Raw genomic sequence first — 20,160 nt, forward strand, 5'->3', positions numbered from 1 at the left:
ACTCACTGTTTGAACCACACCCTCGACCCTGTTCTGGTATATGGCATTGAAACTGAACATTTAATAGTCTTTCCACAGAAACCTTCTTTATCGGACCATTACTTAATAACTTTTGAACTGCTATTACTGGACTACATGCCATTAGGCAAAAACTCTTACTCTAGATGTCTATCTGATAGTGCTGTGGCTAAATTCAAGGAAGCGATCCCATCTGCATTTAATTCAATGTTATGTCTCAGTATAACGGAGGACTCCTATGCAAATCGCAGCCCCTACCAAATTGACCATCTAGTTGATAGTGCTGCAGACTCACTGCGAACGACACTCGATTCTATCGCTCCTCTAAAAAAGAAGATAATAAAACAAAGAAGGTTAACTCCAAGATAGTCTTAAAACATACAGGAAGGCCCTCCGTAATGCCAGAGCTGCCTACTACTCATCTTTAATAGAGGAAAATAAGAACAACCCCAGGTTTATTTTCAGCACTGTAGCCAGGCTGACAGAGAGTCACAGCTCTATTGAACCATGTATTCCTATAGCTCTCAGTAGTAACGACTTCATGAGTTTCTTCAATAATAAAATTTTAACTATTAGAGAAAAAATTCATCATGTCCTGCCTTCAACCGGTACCGACTTATCTTCAAACACAGGAACATTAGAAACAGCTGTAAAACCTGATATATATTTTGACTGCTTTGCTCCTGTCGACCTTCTTCACTAACTTTGACGATTAATTCATCTAAGCCATCAACCTGTCTCTTAGACCCCATTCCAGCTAGGCTGCTTAGAGACGTTTTACCCTTAGTTAGCACCTCTTTACTGGATATGATCAATCTGTCTTTACTAACAGGCTATGTACCACAATCCTTTAAAGTAGCTGTAATTAAACCACTTCTTAAAAAGCCCACTCTTGATCCAGGGGTTTTAGCCAACTATAGACCTATATCTAACCTTCCCTTTCTCTCTAAGATCCTTGAGAAAGCAGTCGCCAATCAGTTGTGTGACTTTCTAAATAACAATAGTTTATTTGAGGATTTTCAGTCAGGATTTAGAGTGCATCATTGCGCAGAGACAGCACTGGTGAAAATTACAAATGACCTTTTAATTGCATCAGACAATGGGCTTATCTCTGTCTTGTTAGATCTTAGTCCTGCGTTTGACACCATTGATCATCACATCCTATTACAGAGACTGGAACATGTAATTGGCAATAAGGGAACTGCACTAAGCTGGTTTAAATCCTATCTATCAGATCGATCTCAGTTTGTACAGGTTAACGGTGACTCCTCTGTGCACGCCAAAGTTAGTCACGGAGTTCCACAAGGTTCTGTGCTTGGACCGATTCTATTCATAAGTAAATAATATTATAAAGAGTACGGTCTAGACCTGCTCTATAGGAAAGGTGCAATGAGATAACGTCTGTTATGAATTGGCTCTATATAAATAAAACTGAATTGAATAAAGTAGAGCAGGAGTTCTTTTATTCTTTCTTTATGAACCTCTGCTGCTCTGTGTTTATGATGGAAATGTATAATCACATAAACTAAATTCACGTCTTCCAGCTAACTTTATCTGTACCTGTCTGCAGCTGAGTGTATTTTTGTGCCAAGTTGTTGGAACTCCTGATCTCTGCTCCTCAGACCCTCCTCGACCTCCATCAGAGTCTGCTCCTCCTCCTGCCTCCTCCTCCTCAGCTCCTCCACCTCCTTCTGCAGTTCTCTGGAGATCAGTTAATATGATTATGATGATGATGATGATGAAGAATCACATGCTGTTATCTGAGACTGGAGGTCAGAGGTCAACCTGTGAGAGTGTACCTGATGTGCTGTGTGGCCTCCAGCAGACAGGTGGCGCCGTCCTGCGCTGTGCGCTGTAACTCGTCCGCCTCCCGCTGGGCTGAACTGGCCTGCAGGAGACAGACGGATGGACGGGATCAGCTGAGTGTTCGAGTGCTGGACACAGCGAAATAATGTGTAGGTGTGTGTGTGTACCTTGTCTCTGGTGGTGTGTATGCAGCTCTGAGCCTCCAGCAGCAGCCTGTCAGCCTGCCGGAGTTCAGCTCGTCTCTTCAGCAGAGTTTTCTCCACACACTCCACCTCATCACACACCTGCATCAAACTCCTGCGCACACACACACACACGCACACACAGTGTGAGGACCCTCGTTGACATAATCCATCCCATAATCCCTGACCTTAACCCTAAAACCAAGTCTTAACACTTAACAGCCCTTTGAAGAACGGAGGACCAAATGTTCTCACTTTCCAGGTCCAAACCTCTGGACCGACACTGTACAGATTAATCCACATTTTGAACCCACGACTGACCAGATCAGCTGTCGCTGGATGGTCAGTGTGAGCAGGGTCATGACGCCCGATTAAGTGCGTGAACAATCAACAATCTGTCTGTCAGACGATTGGTTGGATTTCTGGCAGGTCAGAAATTTTGGTCTCCTGTCTGCAGTTTGAGCAGCTCCACAGTCTGATTTCAAACATGGCTGCTGTCAAAAGATCTGTTTTAAAGTCAGCGTGTTTTAATATTACTGTGATGGAAATAAGGCAGATTGTACACGTCTTCCTGCCATCTGTGGCTCCATATTTAACTTCTTTCTTTTTGAGTTCTCTTCGAAGCAGAGATGCACAAAGTAACGCCGCTTTCTCTTTTTGTCAACAAAGACGATGCTGCGGTCTCGTTTGAATAAAACCTGTAATTGTAAAGGGAAAAAGCCAATTGTTTATCTGTGTTTCTGTGAATGTTATGATCGTAAGTTTTGGTTGGAGGAAGATTAAAACATGTTGCATGGGTTAATGCAATGTACAAAATGAATGTCTGTCCAGCCTCACAAAGACAACACACACACACACAGACAATTAGAATAAATGAAACGAAAAGAGTCAACTGTGTGTGTGTGTGTGTGTGTTACCTGTGTCGTCTCAGTGTGTGTCGTAGTTGTTTGGTTTCCAGTCGTAGTTTCTTCTTCTCTTCCTCCAGTCTCTCTGCTTCTTTGTGTACACACTCACACACACACCTGTCACCCTGCTGACACACACACACACACACACACACACACACTCGTGTTAAATGACAATATACACTGTGAGATAAGGTCATATCAATTATACTGTGGTAGCTACACCTTTACTATCTTCGGGGGTGGTGTTGTTGTCTGCTGTGTGGTGCTATGGGCATCAGTGTGAAGAAGTACCTGTATTTGTCAGGTATTTAATTCTCTGGATTAACCAAAAAAAGACGTCTCTGTCTGGTTTTTATCCATAAAGAGCTTCTCAGCAATTTGTCAGCTAATTCCTTGCTTTTGCGAAATATATATATATCGATATTGCAATATAAGATTACCTATCCATAAGACCCACTCCTACAGTTGTGCATTGTTTCACAGTGGTTATGAAATTAATCTCAGGTTCTGTCAGACTTGCTGTGCTGATGTCTCACAACATCGATGTGAACCAACTTGTTCTCATGATTTGATTGGCTGTCACAATAAATGTCACGAAAAACCATGAAAAGACAGCTTTCCTGTTGTTATCTGCAACAGGTGTGTGTCTCTGTGGTTCACGGTAGAAAAGCCTGATTCAGGCTGCAGACACCAACCGTGTCTCTGTGTTCTGGGATGTTACAGTGCAGTGCAGCGCCTCCTGCTGGAGGACTGTAGACGGCGGCAGCAGGTGAACCACAGAGCAGCCAGGCAGGTCCAACCAGGGGAGTCCGACTGTCAGCGAGCCCAGCAGAGACACCTGCAGCTGGGGCAGGAGGAGGAGGAGGAGGAGTCCGTCCTCTGGAGCTCCTGTCAGCGTCACTGCCTCCTCCGCTGTCCCTCCACTCTGCTGCTGCTGGAGACAGTTCGCATCAGAGCCTGAGGGCCTGAACAGCTCAGGATGCATCACATCCGAACATGTTTAAAAACTTCTCGAATGTGTGTGTGTGTACCTGTGTCAGAGTCGGTGTGTGTCGGGGGGACGTACACCCAGTACCCTCCTCCTGTGGGCAGTCTGTCCGGCTGTCGCCCCCTATCAGGAGAACCTGAGGTACTGCAGCCCCAAACCAGAGTCATGAGTCCCCTGAGAGCCCAGACTGGGAGCCTGAGAGAGAGAAAGTTTTAATTCCCATGATGCTCAGAATTTTGTTTTCCAAAACTAAAAGACACACTTTATCCTGTGGGGGAAAATATCTTATGAAATAACTCAAGATCTACATCATTGTGTGTGTGTGTGTGAGAGAGATCAAACAAGCGTTGTCATTGGTTGTCGTAGACAAAGAGGGCGTATCAGGGTTACGATTTACAAAACTCCCTTCAAGAATCTGGCAGTTTAATGCTAGGGCAGGTAACGTTGGAGAAACGAGCAGGAAACAGCAGATTTTGAAAGTATCCAACCGAAAAAAAAATCCCAGGCCTCCCTCCAAAGCCACTCCCCCAAAACACATTTTCATGTGCAATAAGCGCAGAGCAAGCAGGCAGGACGACAGGTAGACAGGCAGGTAGGCCATCCAATCATTTCATTCGGTGACTGGCTGGCCTTCTTACAGGCCTGCGACAGCCGAAGATACCGGATTTTTTTCATTTGTTTTTTCAGAACATTTGATTTATTGATTGCTGTCGGGATGTAAAGAGAATTCCAACAAATATGACAAAGTACTTTACCTGCCCTGGCTTTAATGCTGCCTTGCTACTGGGAGACTAGCCCCAGGTTGTTTCTTGTATTCTCACAACATTTGAGTCTCAGAGCTCAACATCAGTTTTTCTGAAGATAAATCTCTGATGATCTTTTAGCAACACTTACTGCTGTTCTGAAGGTATTTCCAGAATCCTCAAAGACTCTCATGAGAGACACAAACTCCAGAAAAAATAATGTGAAACCGTTTCTACATTCTGTTTAATTTTTACTCAGTATTACAATTATTACACTTTTTTGGCTGTAAATCAACACCACAGTTCACTGCTGTCCTGCTTCATTACTGTCTTTGTTTCCTTCATCAGTTTGTCTCAGTGATCTAACTCCTCTTTAATCATTTACTTTACATTTCTCAGTCAGAAATAAGCAGTGAGGCGTCCAAAGTCTGAGTTAGCATGTAGCTGCTCCAAATTAGCATGTATCTGCTAACACTCTGTAATAAGAACATGAGTTAATTGATAATCCACAGATAAATATCAGTCCAACAGTGTGTGTGAGAGATAAAAAAGTCTCACACTGTGTCCAGGAGGTATGAAGCACCACTGTCCTCCATCTCTGGTACTGACTCCAGTCCTGGTCCCGGTTCTGGTCCTGTTTCTGGTCCGGTCCAGCTTCTGTCTCAGTCTGTGTGTGTGTCTCTGAGCGTTAGCCAGCTCGGCCGTCAGCTCCTCCGCTGTGCGAGTGTGTTCAGACTGTAGCGTTGGTGTGTGTTCGCTCGGCCTCTCTTGATGAAAGCTGCCATCGTCCACAGAAATCTGACAAACACACAGGAAGCAGAAGAACCGGCCGGTGTCTCACTACTACACCGTGTTTAAAGGATAAGATGTACCTGCTGTGTGTGTGTACCTGCTGTGTGTGTGTGTGTGTGTGTACCTGCTGTGTGTGTGTGTGTGTGTGTACCTGCTGTGTGTGTGTGTGTGTGTGTGTGTGTACCTCCTGTGTGTGTGTACCTGCTGTGTGTGTGTACCTGCTGTGTGTGTGTGTGAGTGTGTGTGTGTACCTGCTGTGTGTGTGTACCTGCTGTGTGTGTGTGTGTGTGTGTGTACCTGCTGTGCGTGTGTGTGAGTGTGTGTGTGTACCTGCTGTGTGTGTGTGTGTGTGTGTGTACCTGTGTGTGTGTGTGTGTGTACCTGCTGTGTGTGTGTGTGTGTGTGTGTACCTGCTGTGTGTGTGTGTGTGTGTGTGTGTGTGTGTGTGTGTGTGTGTGTGTGTGTGTGTGTACCTGCTGTGTGTGTGTACCTGCTGTGTGTGTGTGTGTGTGTGTACCTGCTGTGTGTGTGTGTGTACCTGCTGTGTGTGTGTGTGTGTGTGTGTACCTGCTGTGTGTGTGTGTGTACCTGTGTGTGTGTGTGTGTGTGTGTGTGTACCTGCTGTGTGTTTGTGTGCACCTGCTGTGTGTGTGTGTACCTGCTGTGTGTGTGTGTGTGTGTACCTGCTGTGTGTGTGTGTGTGTGTGTGTGTGTGTGTACCTGTGTGTGTGTGTGTGTACCTGCTGTGTGTGTGTGTGTGTGTGTGTGTGTGTACCTGCTGTGTGTGTGTGTGTGTGTGTGTGTGTGTACCTGCTGTGTGTGTGTGTGTGTGTGTGTGTGTGTGTGTGTACCTGCTGTGTGTGTGTGTGTGTACCTGCTGTGTGTGTGTGTGTGTGTGTGTGTACCTGCTGTGTGTGTGTGTGTGTGTGTGTGTGTGTGTGTGTGTACCGTCTGCTGTGTGTGTGTGTGTGTGTGTGTGTACCTGCTGTGTGTGTGTGTCTGTGTGTGTGTACCTGCTGTGTGTGTGTGTGTGTGTGTGTGTGTACCTGCTGTGTGTGTGTGTGTGTGTGTGTGTGTGTGTACCTGCTGTGTGTGTGTGTGTGTGTGTGTGTACCTGCTGTGTGTGTGTGTGCAGCAGCTCCACGGTGTGGTTCAGAGCTCTCAGCTGTTCGGTGGTTGACTTCAGCCGTTCCGCTGTCAGCTGATCAGAGTCACACATGGACCTGCTGAGCTGCCGTAGTTTCCTGTTCAGGCGTCCGAGGCTCCGCTGCTGAGCGTCGCTCTGTGAACGCAGCTGGACCACAGGACACGACAGTCAGTCCCAGCATGCACTGCAGCTCACAGCGACTCTGCTGCTGGCTGTAACGGTGTTTTACATGTTTGAGGAGATGCAGAGGAATCATTTCTTTCTTCTTTCTTAAATCAAAGGAACCTTAACGAGCTCCTGAGGGTGAAAAAGGTCAAGTGGAGATTTTCTTTCATCTCCAGCCCGTGAGGTCAAAACCGCTCTGCGTTTTAAACCATCAATATGCTCGACTAAATAAAGGCTTTTAATATACCTTTGCTCCTTGGTCTGCCTTAGAATGTGTGAGTTTGATTTTTGTAGTAAATTTACTGCAACATACAAAAACGCTGGTGTGCTTCTTCAATTCTGATTAAAATAAAAGTTTAAATTCCCTGCTTTTATCGATTAACGAAGCGGCCTCGTACGGAGCCCGGCACAAATAAAAGAGAGCGTAACATTTAACTGTTAACACATTAACACGTTTGCCAAAGATAACACAAAACTGTTCAACAGGTAAAAAAAAAAATAAAGTATCTCCGTTCGAAATCAAAACCAGACTGCGTTAAATCCCGATCAGACGGCCATCTGGTGCACGCACAGGTAACTGCTGAGACGACATCCAGCTCCTCCCTGACTGACTGCAGCTAAAGCCTGTGACTTTAGTTCCTACTGTGACGCAGAGTTAAAAGCTGATTGATTCGATCTTTAGGCCATGAAGAATCTAAATGAGCTGTTTGATTGATGATTTGATTCTGGACGGAGATACGTGGGCATACTTACATTTTCGCCTGTCGAACAATGTCATGTTGTCTTTGACGTCCCTTAAACATATGTTAAAATATGTTATAAAATATATATTTTCTCCATGACACCTGCCAGGGTCCAAAGAATCAGCTGTGAAAAAATATATAAGAAAGGAAGTGTTTTCCAAAATAAAAGTCCTTCCATCGTCGTAACAAAGCAACACCATTTCTTCATCCAGTGTAATTAACTAATGCAAGGCCATTTACACTGTAAGACTGACACCGCTCAGACTTGAATAGTTTTTTGTTTGTTTTACCTTGAGCTTGTGGTATTTTTAAAGGACATATAGAGTATAGGAGCGAATACACTACACTAGGTGAGCGCCTGTCCTCTGACCTGCTGCAGCAGCGTGTCTCTCTCCTGCTGGACGTCCTGAAGCTGCACACGGCTCTGCTCCAGCTCCGCCTCCTGCACAGTTTATACAAAAATCAGCGTTTTAATATAAATAGACAATGTGGTCTCTCGGTCTGACTGTTCACATTGTACTGCGGTGCTGATCAGCTGTGTGTCATTGGAAATAATCACTGGTTGTCATAGTAACAACCCGCTGAATGAATGTACCAGTGAGCAGTTCGTCTGATTCATTCGTTATGAAGCCGTTCTGTGTCTGTGTGATTAGAGCTGAAACCAATAAAACTGTCAGGATGAAGTTCTGGTCCATCTGGACTGTTGCGGACTCAGCTGATACTGACCAGTTTGTGTTGAATGTGTCTGTTTCTGCTCTGAGACCTCTGCAGTCTGTCCAGCTCCTCCTTCAGCCCCCAGTCTGACTCCTGGTCCTGGTCCTGCTCCACACTGCGGATCACCTGGGCTTCTTGCTGGGCTTTTAGCTGGGCTATCTGGTCCTGATCCCGGGCCACCTGGGCTTCCAGCTGGGTTATGTGGTCTTGATCCTGGGCTACCTGGGCCTGCAGTCTGGCTATCTGTTCCTGGCTGTGGTTATGGTCTTGCTGGAGCTGCTCCCTGCTGGTCCCGGTCTGCTGGATCGCCCTGTAGAGCTGCTCCACACTTCTGGACAACGTGTCCTCATGACTGACAGGACTGCAGGGGGACAGGACAGTCAACAGACATGGACACAGTGTTTCTACATAGTGGCCTTTATCACCTAATACTTCTCAGTGTTAAACCCCTTTCTGAGACGTCGCTCAGTGATCGGTCGGCTGTGTGGAGGCGAAAACCGCAGGCGACAACAGACGAGGTGGCCGAGTGGTTAAGGCGATGGACTGCTAATCCATTGTGCTCTGCACGCGTGGGTTCGAATCCCATCCTCGTCGGGTGGTCTGGTTTTGACAGAGCTTAACAACTTCAGTATGTCAGTCCCGCCACGATAAGTTGTGAAATGCGTCCTCGGCCAGCTAGTCCAAGAAAACAGCTGAGGTAACAAACAGAGGGCGATGTGTCCACACTGTGCTCTGTTAGCTCCAGATTTAAACAACATCACGTCTCCCTCCTCTCTGGGACGGCCGGCTTTTCACTTCCAGCGTCGCAACAGACAGAAACACTTTTCATTTCAACACTTTGTTTGGACTAGTTCTGTTACACGAGGTGACGCATAAGCGACAGATTAAGTCACGGGTCTTGTTCTGCTTTTCTTAATCTCACTGTAATACATTTATCACTCATTTATCATCTCCTGTGCTCCAAGAAAAGAACCTAACCCTAAAAACAGAGTCTTTCCTGTCACATCAATCTATGAAATCTGATTTAGTGGTAACACTCAACTGTACAGTCTGTCCAGACACTTTTCAGATGCAGCTTTCAACACAGATTTTCAGTGGACTGCTCTTCTTAAGCTAGAGGGGAATTAGCTCAAATGGTAGAGCGCTGGCTTAGCATGCGAGAGGTAGCGGGATCGATGCCTGCATTCTCCAGGAGGCTTTTTCCTTCTATGTACTGTATCAGCCTGTGCTCTTGGGATCAGTAGTGCAAGAAGTGTACACAATAAGTAAAAGTACAGATATTTCAAACTCCATCAGGTAAAAGTCCTGCATCCAAAACTTTACTCAAGTAAGTCCACAAGTATTATCATGGAGGACACTGTCTAAAATGTGACCTTATCTACTAAACAGGAAACCAGTCAGTCAAGTTTTGTGGAGAAACAGTCTAAAAATGTTTGAACTCGTCTGCCTTCTAAGGACACAAACATCACAGAAGACGAGTCACATTCGAAGACTGCAGGAGGGGGTGACTGATAGTCACCGGTCAGTGGAGTATTCCTTTAAGATGCAGGGGAATTAGCTCAAATGGTAGAGCGCTCGCTTAGCATGCGAGAGGTAGCGGGATCGATGCCCGCATTCTCCACGAGACTTTTAACAACCAAAATAAAGCCAAATGATTCAGAATTTTGTGTAAATTCTCTGTAGCTTCAACACAAATGAAAACTGGTTCAACAACATATTGACAAATTTAAATATGAGAGACCCAGGAGGATGCACAGTCTCCCTCTGCTCTTTCTCACTTTGGCCCCTTTTACACTGGACAAAACGCCCACTAACCTCTGGCTTTTCTGTGAAAGAGTACAATCAGCATTCACGCCCGGGTCAAATGACTCTTCATCGTCTGGGAACCGTGAATGTCGACTAAGTTTTGTGGAAATCTGTTCAGTAGATGTTGAGATATTTCACTGGTTTGAAAAGTCAAAATTAAATCAGTAGTCTGATTTCTCCCCTAAACACAACCGTAGTGAAGCGCTCGTAAAGATTATTTTGTGTCTCAGTTTTAGTCAGAGGAGGATGGACATGCAATGATGTTCGTTAAACCCCTTTCAGCGCTGCACCTCGTTCTGTAAACGGCGATGGACTGCTAATCCATTGTGCTCTGCACGCGTGGGTTCGAATCCCATCCTCGTCGGGGACTTTTGACATGGGCAGAGCACAACAACTTCAGTATGTTGACAATACTTTCTGAAATGCATCCTGGGTAATCTATCTAAAGAAAACAGCCGAGGTTACAATCAGAGGCAGATATGAGGTGCGTCTATCGGATGCGTTTTGTTTTCAGAGAATACACAGCCACCATCAAAACGAGTTAGTTAGTAAGTTAGTTAATAAGTTCCTGAGGACAAATGGCGTCTGAAAAGTTTCTACACTGCACTACCACAATGGCAAACCACGACAAGTGTGGAAAATGAAATATTTTCAAAGACAATACAGAGATAATGATGCGTTCTGTAGAATGAACAAACAGACAAGCACAAAGCATTCGGGGTCACAGCTATGTGCATTAAGTGCGTGAAACCTGAGCTGCGTACAGCTGCGTTGGTTTAAACCGGTCGTGTCTCATCCGTCAGACACATCTAACGAGCACAGCTGGAAAACCCTTTGTTGCGATTGGTTGGTCCAGGTCATGTGGAGTGTTGGACTTTTTTATTTTAGACCTTTTTACAAATGTCTATAATCTATTAAAGACATATATTATATTAGTATCCCTGTGTGCGCTGCCGTGACAGCGAGCAGCTGTAATGAAAGAGTTTCTCCTCGGGGATCAATAAAGTGTTTCTGATTCTGATTCTGATGGTGTTGAATGAGATAATGATATGTGGTCTTTAACAGTAGTAGTGTAGTACTGTAGGAGTACTGCAGTACTGGTACCTGTACTTGTCCTCATCCAGCCCCTGTTCAGGATCCAACAAGGCAGTTGTAATCTGGTCTACTTGAATTCTGGTCTGGTCTAGGTGGCTCCTGGTTTCTTTATACTGGGTTCTGGCCTGGTGTAACTGGGCTTTGGTCTGGTCCAGTTGGGCCTGAAGTCTCTGGACTACTAGCTGAAGAGATGAATTCTCATCCTGCGGACAGACAGACTCAAGGTTCAGCTTTATTGTCATTATACAACACAGGATTGCACAGTTAAATGCAGTTGTAGCTCCTCCACCCTCCACACACAGACATGCATAAACACATATTCAAATATCAGAATAGAATAAAATAATAAAACAAAGTAGCACTAAAGGAAATGACATTTTCAAGGAAGATAAACAATAGATATAAACATATACACCTATACACACAGACAATATGTACAGTATGTGCAATATCAGTGTGAGTAGGGTTTGCGGGAGCTACCGGCCGCCGCATCTACACGCGCCGCCATCTTGGCAGAAATCCCAACAACCAATCCCTGGCTGTTTTGTCTGTCAGGGTTATTTATAGGGAATATAAAGAGTCGAACCTGTCAGGAAGAGCTCTTAACCATCTGTCAGGTTGGGGAGGTTTTATCTTTCGAGGTTTTCGTCAGTCGGTGAAGATTTGTTGTGTTTGTGTACTTTCTCATCGTGTTCTTCTCACATCAGGACAAAAAAAGACGGCAGTGTTTTGCAGGTCGGAGGTTCTGATTGTTTCAGGCTGGGTTTTATCAGAGAGGCTCGTCCACAGCAGCAGCAGACCAAGTGTTCTCGCCCGTCAGCGTTTGTGTGTGCGCCACTATTTTTCTTTATATGCTTTGGCAGAACAAATGTCAAGCTAATAAAGAGAACCGATAGCTAGATAAACGGAGGTCGGGGTGGGGCTACATGTGGTTCACATGGGGAGGGGCTGCACGTTTAGCACCACCCAAAAGGTTTAAAAATTGTCTCTCAGCAATCTCTGAGATTTTGAGTTACAGACTGTAGATTCATAACTTACTAAGTCTAATGTTGCCAGTCATCAGTTTGAGCTTTAGTTAAATTAGTTCTATGTTTTCGCAATAAAACTAAGTTGCTGATTGACTAGAAATTGTTTGAATAAATAATATCAATCTAAATAACTGATGACTAGCAACTAGCAACATTAGCTGTAGGTGCGTGTGTGTGTGTGTGTGTGTGTGTGTGTGTGTGTGTGTACTGACCTGCAGTGTGTCTATGGTGGACTGTAGCTGAGACTCTCTGATCTCGCTGGTCTGTTTCTCTTTGTCTACAGCTGCCTGCAGAGCATCACACTCCAACTACACACACACACACACACACACACACACACACACACACACACACTGTTAACTGGTCTGTCACAGTGCCTTTTCCTGTGTCACACTGTAAAGAGTAACTAACCATCACTAGTTGGCAGCACAAGCAGGATTATTACTCTTTAATATGATAAACAGCTTCAACAAGTAACATTAAATATTATCATAAAGAATTATAATAAACAAGTGTTACCTGTCCCAGCGTGACCTTTCGGGTTAGCTCCTCCCTCAGCTGCTGGAGCTCCGCCTCCAGCTCCACCTGCTGTCTGCTGCTCTCCACCTGTCTGTCTCTCAGAGCCTGGGCCTCCATTCGCAACACAGACAGCTCCTCCTGCTGCACGGACATGTCCTGAAGACAGACAGACAGACAGACAACCACATGTATTGACCAGGTAAATATCCAACATTGACACTTTCCCTCTGAGCCACACTCACTGACCTGTCTGTGTGTCCTGGTGGTGTCCTCCAGCTGTCTGCAGTGTCTCTGAGTGTCCTCCAGGTGGAGCTGCAGACTCTGATTGTCAGCCTGCAGACTGAGGACCTGCTGCTGAGCACGCCGAGCCTGAAACACAACCGCAGGTCACCGAGATCATTTCTCAGTTTACAGACTGGTTTCAGCTGCAGGTTCAACAGTAAAAACTGAGCTGAAAGTCTGACTTCAGATCAGCTGGAATCATTTACAACAGAAAGATCGACCATTTAAGGTTTTCTACATCAGAATATCAAAGCACACACAAGATTTTTATTGTCTAGTGTCTGCTAGAAGAAGATACCTAAAAGAAAGATTTAGTAGGTACCTGTGATATTTTAAAAGTGAGTTCTTGGTTTAATTAATATTTCAGGTTAACATTTATCTATATCCTGAGGTTTAATTGATGAAGTGAATGTGGAGCCTCTACCTGCTCTCTGAGTCCTTTCAGATACTCCTGAAGTCCAGAAATAATTCCCTCCAAATCCCTCTGAAGAGATTCATTAGCCAAAATCTGACCTGGAGGAGGAGGAAGAGGAGGAGGTGGAGGTGGAGGAGGAGGAGGAGGAGGAGGAGGAGGAGGAGGAGGAGGATGAGGAAGAGGAGGAGGTGGAGGAAGAGGAGGAGGAGGATGAGGAAGAGGAGGAGGTGGAGGTGGAGGAGGAGGAGGATGAGGAGGAGGAAGAGGAGGAGGTGGAGGTGGAGGAGGAGGAGGATGAGGAGGAGGAGAGGAGCAGAGGAGTTATATTTTATAACTTTGCCTCTCTGACTCTGACAACCAATCAAAGAGCTCCAGTTTGAGAGAGACTCTGTGATTGGTCAGTGGTCTCCTCACCGTCGGTCAGCTGTTGCTCCAGCTCTTTGATCTCCTGCGTCTCCATGGCGATGCGTGACAGCATGTCATCGAGGCGACCCTCCAGCTCGCTCTGCTTCCCGCTCATCCTGTCCAACAGCTGTCTCCAACTGGACAACCGAGCGGTCACATGGGCCTGAGAGAGAGACGTCAGCCAATCAGAGTAGGTTCACCGGACACTGCTTTCCTATTGGTTACTTATTATTATAATATTAGAATAATGTGGGTTTCCTAAAGGGTCACTCCACTGATTTTTCACATGTAGAGCAGTTTCTTGGTCCTTTAGTCCTCCTCAGTCTGTGAAATTAGTTGTATGATGTCTTCTGTGGCCTTATGATGTCATAGTGATGTCATCAAACTACAAATGGCTAACATACAGTCTGCCTTACGAACTGGAGATGTGGAGTTTGAAAGACGCAGCCGTTTACCAGGCAGGGAGTTTGTACGATGTGTTGTCCAACCGCCTCAGAAATCAAATATTAGGACTCTGACCAGTGGTTTTATATATTAAAGATCCACATTATCCACAAATATTAGAATAACATTTATTGTAGACTGAGAGAAGATTTCATCAACAACCAAACAGCTGATGTGTCTCAGATAACCTGCTGACCTGGACATAAGACAGGCTTTTAACTCTGCTGGACAACTACGTGTAAAATATATGATCAGTTTATAAAATATGATGCATTGTTTCAGGTTAAACTGTACAACAGTATATAAAGCAGTTAACATTAGTTTCACCTCCACCAGCTTAACATTTAAATGCTGCTTACACATGAAGAAATCAGTAATCAGTCAGTAACGAAACACTAATATACATAATAATATAAGGAGTACGAAAGGAGCCATTTTGCATAATGAGTACTTCTACTTTATTTAGCTGATAATACCTCTGTACATAAGTCTAGCTCGTTGTTTGAATTCTCCAGCCAGAACACAGGTTGCATGTTTGGGAGTCTCTGCTCTCAGATCAGACGGAGGAGAGAAGAAAGGGTTAAAAGCCTCCTGGAGAATGCAGGCATCGATCCCGCTACCTCTCGCATGCTAAGCGAGCGCTCTACCATTTGAGCTAATTCCCCTCTAGCTTAAGAAGAGCAGTCCACTGAAAATCTGTGTTGAAAGCTGCATCTGAAAAGTGTCTGGACAGACTGTACAGTTGAGTGTTACCACTAAATCAGATTTCATAGATTGATGTGACAGGAAAGACTCTGTTTTTAGGGTTAGGGTTCTTTTCTTGGAGCACAGGAGATGATAAATGAGTGATAAATGTATTACAGTGAGATTAAGAAAAGCAGAACAAGACCCGTACTTAATCTGTCGCTTTGCGTCACCTCGTGTAACAGAACTAGTCCAAACAAAGTGTTGAAATGAAAAGTGTTTCTGTCTGTTGCGACGCTGGAAGTGAAAAGCCGGCCGTCCCAGAGAGGAGGGAGACGTGATGTTGTTTAAATCTGGAGCTAACAGAGCACAGTGTGGACACATCGCCCTCTGTTTGTTACCTCAGCTGTTTTCTTGGACTAGCTGGCCGAGGACGCATTTCACAACTTATCGTGGCGGGACTGACATACTGAAGTTGTTAAGCTCTGTCAAAACCAGACCACCCGACGAGGATGGGATTCGAACCCACGCGTGCAGAGCACAATGGATTAGCAGTCCATCGCCTTAACACTGAGAAGTATTAGGTGATAAAGGCCACTATGTAGAAACACTGTGTCCATGTCTGTTGACTGTCCTGTCCCCCTGCAGTCCTGTCAGTCATGAGGACACGTTGTCCAGAAGTGTGGAGCAGCTCTACAGGGCGATCCAGCAGACCGGGACCAGCAGGGAGCAGCTCCAGCAAGTGTGAGAACGTTTACAGAACGAGGTGCAGCGCTGAAAGGGGTTTATCGAACATCATCGCATGTCCATCCTCCTCTGACTAAAACTGAGACACAAAATAATCTTTACGAGCGCTTCACTACGGTTGTGTTTAGGGGAGAAATCAGATTACTGACCTGCTGCATGTACACACAGATTTACAGTAATCTGGTTACGAAAGTGCAACAAGTTTTCCGACAACCTGTGTAACCTAAGTAACCTGTTTTCTTGTGTGCATGTAAATGTACTGAATATTACGTCAGTGGCTCCCATCCTGGGGATCTCAAGGTAAACCTCACGGGCGGAGCCATTTTTGATATTTTTCGTTAGCCAGCCAGTCGTCGTTAAAACGACAGCCTGGCATGTTGCTAAAGCAAAAACAAAATCCACCTGTTCTCTGGTAGCTGATGAGCAGGTACAACAGTTACAGTAGGCACAATGCAAATTCCACATAGAATTTTAAAATAATAATAATGTAATGGTAGGGGAAATATTAATATTAATAAAATAACAACAGTAGGAATGATAGTGATAGGAATAATAATGATAATAATAGTAAGTACTTAATATAAAAAGATTTTTGGTTTACATGAGTGATTGTGATGAAACACCAGATTATGTTGAAAATCAAGTATTTTTTAAAACTTTGTGCGAACCCTGTGCAGAAATAACTCTAAAACATTGTTTATAGCTTCACGGGAAACTAAAGCCTCCTTCACCACAATAAACTGCCAGATTTCTTCTTTTCTGTAGATTTTGTAGTTTCTCTTCAATCTGTAAAATTTGTGAACTTTGCATGTACAAAGCAGGTGAGATGAGACTTGACAGGAAGCAGTCTGAAGGTTTATCAACAACCGAAACGCTGCAGAGGTTTACAACACTCAGCATTTTATCCTCCAACTCCACCATCAGCAGGTGAACTGTAGAAATACACTGCACGTATTTGATTAGTACATTTCATTGTAGCAAAAGTCACCAGGTTCAACTTTCTTGCAGACGACTGAGTTTTATCACTGCAGTGGTCTGACTGAAATGAATGATTAGGCTGATTAGGGTGACAGATATCTGACTATTTTGTCCCCATTCAGCAGCTTGTAATTACTGTCTTTACAATATGACATCAACGCAGCAAGAAACTATAAATCAGCCTCAGGATGTGGCACATGAGTCAACAAGGCAAACTAATCTTAAAGCAATCAAGAGTTTTGCAACTAGAATGTTATTTTCCTCTTGAACGTTTATAACAACAAGACTAAAATAGTCTGCAGCCATGCTAGCAGCTCTGTGAGGCTTTACTTTGAGCTAAATGCTAACATCAGCATGCTAACATGCTCACAATGAAAATGCTAACATGCTGATGTTTAGCAGGTATAATATTCACCATGTTCATCATTCTTAGTTTAGCCTGTTAGCATGCTAACATTAGCTGATTAGCAGTAAACACAGAGTGCAGCTGAGGCTGATGGGAGCGCCATCGGCTCTGCAGGTGTTTGGTCAGAAACCAAAGTGTCGGACACGTTAACATGTCGACCTGATGGTGGCGCTAGATGGAAAGTCAGAGGATCAGCAGAGTTCTTACAGTTCATCCTGAGGGGAGCATGAACGATGAAGCACGTCTCATCACAGTCCAGCAGAAATATTCCAGTCTGAACAGAAGTGGAGGACTGACTGACTGATGCTGCCATGATTAAAAGGTCCACACATCTCAAATCCACACTACCTGCTAACAGAGTACAGTATGTTTCTATATACACTTAATACAGTTTGTTTCTTCTTGGAGCTGTTTCACCACCGTCCACCATTAGTTTTTATGTTTTCCAGCTGTGAGCAGCTCCTCTATTTCCTTTGCGTTGCTCAAAAAACAAATGGATTTGCTGACTGACATCTTTCAGTACTTCATGATACTTCACTTGGTCACTTTTCCAGTGTGAACACACTACAGACTGAAAACCTGCTGCGAGTTAGTGTGGTTTAGACAGATAGGTGTTTGTGTACTCACAGCAGTCAGTTCAGTCTAACAGTCCTCGACCCCAGAGACCACACGGGGCTGCTGGGTAACATCCTGCATGTCCTCCCTCCTCCTCCTCCTCTCTAACTCTATCGGTTCACAGTAAACAACATCTCATTTCCTCCACTCTGTTCTAAAACACATTTACTTCTTCATCTCCCTCTGTTTCCCTCTTTCTGTCCTCTCTCCGTTACAAACTTCTCTTCCTCTCCTCCTCTCTCCCCCTTTCTTTGAATCAACACAGGAAATCTTTCTCCCAACCAATCAGAGCACAGCTGCAGAGTGACAGTCATCTTCTGTCCAATGGGAGTGAAGTAAAGCTGTGAAACCCCGCCCCTCAGAGGGGGGATCCCGGGGGAAGGGGTCAGAGGTTCTTAAAGAGACAACAACCCATGCTGTTTGCTTTTGCTGTTACTCTGAACATGAACACAGCATTTCGACCACCTTTTACTGCCTTTTGAAGCTTTCTCACATCACTTAACTCCAAATATTCAGAGTTTCTAGAGAGTTTTATTCTGAAACTGAAATTCTCAATATACTGACTGCCAGGAGAAAAAGAGTGAGGAAGGAGAATGAGAACCAGATGCAGTTTAAAGTAGTATAAAGAAGTATGCAGCAGTAGAAAATGAAAATACTCAAGTAAAGTAAATGTACTTAGTAACTTTCCATCACTGGAAAATATGTATATAGTTTTATACTGGGGGGCGGGGAGGCACAAAACAAAGTTACAAAGTTTTCAGAAACTACAAAAAGCTTTTGATAGGCCTGGAAAGTCTGGAAAGGCATGTCATGGAGGCGGAGGGACTGGGCGAGTTAGGCACATGTCTTTCTTCACAGGGGAATTAGCTCAAATGGTAGAGTGCTCGCTTAGCATGCGAGAGGTAGCGGGATCGATGCCCGCATTCTCCAGTAGACTTTTAACCCTTTCTTCTCTCCACTGTCTGATCTGAGAGCAGAGACTCCCAAACATCCTTCTTCTGGCTGGAGAATTCAAACAATGAGCTGAAAGAGGTGTTAAAATGCAGAGTTTGGTGTTAATTCTTTGTGACTTGTAAACAAGCTAAGTATAACATAACCACTAATTATAATAATAATTTGGTGTTAATACTCTGTGACTTTAGCAAAACTGACAAAAACAAAATCACATGTAAAGTTTGACTACAGCCCAAATTATACTTTGGACATCTGCTCATGTCCACGAGGGGCACATACGCCTACAAGCATCCTGACTGCACGTTTAACTCGTCCACACTGACAGGCAGCCACTGTTGTACATATTTCAATTAGTAGTAAAGTTATAATTAGCTTGTTTATCAGAATCAGAAATACTTTATTGATCCTGAAGGGAAACTCTTTGTTACAGCAGCTCGTCTTTACGTCAGTGCACACAGGAGGAAGTACTAGCAAACAATATGATACACTGTAAAACAGGTCAGAAAATAAATGAAGTACCAGGTGGGTATAAGTATAAAATAAAATAAGTGTGAAGTACCAAGTGGGTTTACCGGTTGATGATGATAATACAGTATAATAATACAATGTAATAAAATAAGTAATAAGCAGAGGTGCATGTACTGTCGAGTTAAGTGTAGCTTATTGAGATTATTAAGATATTGCACAGCAGTAATGGAGGTATGAATAATATCAATTTTAGTAATACACAGAATATTGCACAATTATTCAAGTATGGTTTACTTGATGGTTTACTTATTCTCACAGAGAATTTACACCAAACTCTGAATCATTTAGCTCTTTATTTTGGTTCTGTACCCAGAAGACAGACTGCAGTTGAATGTCACTGATCTTCATCCCCTGTCTTCAGACTATCAGTCACCCCCTCCTGCAGTCTTCGAATGTGGCTCTTCTGTGATGTTTGTGTCCTTAGAAGGCAGACGAGTTCAAACATTTTTAGACTGTTTCTCCACAAAACTTGACTGACTGAATTCCACATAAAAACTTTTCAACCAGAGGGAGGGAAGGAGGTTGGTGGGGCCCGTACCCACAGCTGAGTGTCTGTCCTCGGCTGTCCTTCCATCTCCACACACCCCTGGGTGTGGAGGGAACCACAGGTTCCCGTTATGTTTATAATGGACATTTGCGATATTTAAACGAACTATCCTTCAACGTGGAAATAATCCTCTTGTGAATGTGGAGAGAGTCATTTATATATAAAGGAGGGACGTTTAGTACATATGGTCAAATCTTAAACAATCTCGTCCATGATAATACTTTTACTGGAGTAAAGTTTTTGATGCCTTTAACTTTATGGAGTTTGAAGTATTTGTATTTATTCTGTATACGTCTTGCACTATTCATCACAAGCTAAGTGAGCGTTCTACCATTTGAGCTAATTCAGCTGCATCTTAAAGGATTACTCCATCAACAAATTGTCTTCTGAGTTCAAACGTCTTTAGACTGTTTCTCCACAAAACCGGGCTGACTGTATTCCTGTTTAGTAGATAAGGTCAAATCTTAGACAATCTCTTCTGAAATTGGTAAATTATAAGTG

At 44.1% G+C, this 20,160-nt stretch overlaps 1 protein-coding gene and 3 non-coding genes across 9 annotated transcripts in view; 3 read left to right on the forward strand and 1 right to left on the reverse strand.

Annotated features, from left to right (window-relative positions):
* LOC122872730 (centriolin-like) overlaps positions 1–17,947 on the reverse strand; it is a 24,186-nt gene extending 6,239 nt beyond the window's left edge. The window contains exons 1-13 of one of the 6 annotated variants that reach the window (XM_044188759.1): positions 17,643–17,935; positions 13,766–13,919; positions 13,361–13,449; positions 12,901–13,023; positions 12,655–12,810; positions 12,348–12,443; positions 11,117–11,310; positions 8,219–8,567; positions 7,863–7,934; positions 6,552–6,731; positions 5,204–5,443; positions 3,946–4,097; positions 3,699–3,845 (exon numbers count right to left, since the gene is read on the reverse strand). In XM_044188759.1, the coding sequence (XP_044044694.1) occupies positions 4,029–4,097; positions 5,204–5,443; positions 6,552–6,731; positions 7,863–7,934; positions 8,219–8,567; positions 11,117–11,310; positions 12,348–12,443; positions 12,655–12,810; positions 12,901–13,023; positions 13,361–13,449; positions 13,766–13,871 (1,674 nt within the window). In that variant the 5' untranslated portion in view covers positions 13,872–13,919; positions 17,643–17,935 and the 3' untranslated portion in view covers positions 3,699–3,845; positions 3,946–4,028. Of the gene's footprint in view, positions 1–1,578; positions 1,720–1,817; positions 1,907–1,991; positions 2,122–2,923; positions 3,040–3,609; positions 3,849–3,945; positions 4,098–5,203; positions 5,444–5,818; positions 5,832–6,551; positions 6,797–7,862; positions 7,935–8,218; positions 8,568–11,116; positions 11,311–12,347; positions 12,444–12,654; positions 12,811–12,900; positions 13,024–13,360; positions 13,450–13,765; positions 13,920–17,642 lie in introns of those variants that run through there. The other 5 variants (XM_044188760.1, XM_044188765.1, XM_044188764.1 and 2 more) reach the window with 5 other exon arrangements.
* trnas-gcu lies at positions 8,719–8,800 on the forward strand. Its single transcript has one exon. It is a non-coding gene; the product is annotated as a tRNA-Ser (tRNA).
* Positions 9,755–9,827, forward strand: trnaa-agc. Its single transcript has one exon. It is a non-coding gene; the product is annotated as a tRNA-Ala (tRNA).
* Positions 17,948–18,487: 540 nt separating the features above from the next.
* trnaa-agc lies at positions 18,488–18,560 on the forward strand. The gene has a single exon. It is a non-coding gene; the product is annotated as a tRNA-Ala (tRNA).
* Positions 18,561–20,160: the final 1,600 nt, after the last annotated feature.

Source organism: Siniperca chuatsi, unplaced genomic scaffold (assembly GCF_020085105.1).
Source record: "Siniperca chuatsi isolate FFG_IHB_CAS unplaced genomic scaffold, ASM2008510v1 Contig00095, whole genome shotgun sequence".
Taxonomy (NCBI): domain Eukaryota; kingdom Metazoa; phylum Chordata; class Actinopteri; order Centrarchiformes; family Sinipercidae; genus Siniperca; species Siniperca chuatsi.